This window comes from Lipotes vexillifer, unplaced genomic scaffold (assembly GCF_000442215.2).
Source record: "Lipotes vexillifer unplaced genomic scaffold, Lipotes_vexillifer_v1.1 scaffold1293, whole genome shotgun sequence".
Classification (NCBI taxonomy): Eukaryota; Metazoa; Chordata; class Mammalia; order Artiodactyla; family Lipotidae; genus Lipotes; species Lipotes vexillifer.
Window position 1 is genome coordinate 1668447 of NW_006790911.1, and position 1072 is coordinate 1669518.

Below are 1072 nucleotides of genomic sequence, written 5' to 3' on the forward strand. Positions count from 1 at the left end.
TTCTGAAAGTAAAAGTGGGATAGGCAGGAAAGAAGTTCATATGGAGGTAGCTGTAGGCTCTACCTACCTTTAATTCTTAGCTTTATCCTGAACTCTGAAGTAACTGAGATTTTTGCTGTTGCTGTTTCCTAAATGCAGAATTTCAGAGTGGGATATCAGGACTTTAGTGTGAAGATACATCTGTATTAAACCAGGTATCATTGGCAGTGACATTTGGGCACAAATATTTGGAAGATTTAAAGAACTGTGAAGGTTGATCATGGAAATCAAAGAGGAAGGAGCATCAGAAGAAGGCCAGAACTTTCTGCCCACACCCCAGGCAAATGATACTGGGGAATTTCAGTTCACAAGTGAGTATGCACGCACCCCCCCAAATTAACTAACTTTGTTCCTTTTCACTGTTTGTTTCAGTGTTCTGAACCTATGATATGCCTCTCATCTTCTATCTTGGGTGAGGTAGATGATCATCTATGAAATGGTTCAATAGCAAATAGAATCATCATTCTTGAATGTGTATTAAGACATTAATAAATACTTTTTAAGTACACGTTCTATTGAACATTTTTATAATCTCATGTGGAATTATTTTTTGGAACATAGAAATTTTCTCTTTAAAACCAAAGACATTTCAGTTGAAAGCATTAGGGCACAATGGTTACACTAGATGCTTAGCCTGTCGCTGCCATACCTGAGAGCACTAAGTCACATAAAGGGCAAGCTTGGCTATCTGGCCAAGATTTGCTGTTGAACATTAGCACTGGTCTTTGTGCTACTCGAGTAATTAAAGTCATTGGAAGAATTGTACGTTTTCTCTCATGCTTAACATCTTAGAGTTTGGGTTTGATTGTTTAGCATAAATTGTGTCTTTTTCTTTTCAGAAGATTCTTGTTGCCCAGTTACTTAACCCTGGCAAACATATGCCTAGCTTCTCATTTTATTTACATTATAAAAATAATCTTTAGAAAATCGTATTGGTTGGATGAGTTTTTTTGAGAAATTTGATTGTCAGAGCTTACAGCAGATTGTTAATAACCATTAAACCCACCCACCACCACCACCCCACCCCCCCCAC

At 37.5% G+C, this 1072-nt stretch overlaps 1 protein-coding gene across 1 annotated transcript in view; it reads left to right on the forward strand.

Moving 5' to 3' along the window:
* The first annotated feature begins 259 nt into the window (after window positions 1-259).
* The window catches only part of INPP4B (inositol polyphosphate-4-phosphatase type II B), a 352372-nt gene continuing 351559 nt past the window's right edge, over window positions 260-1072 (forward strand). The window contains exon 1 of the mRNA XM_007464000.1: window positions 260-350. Within this exon, the coding sequence (XP_007464062.1) occupies window positions 260-350 (91 nt within the window). The remainder of the gene's footprint in view (window positions 351-1072) is intronic.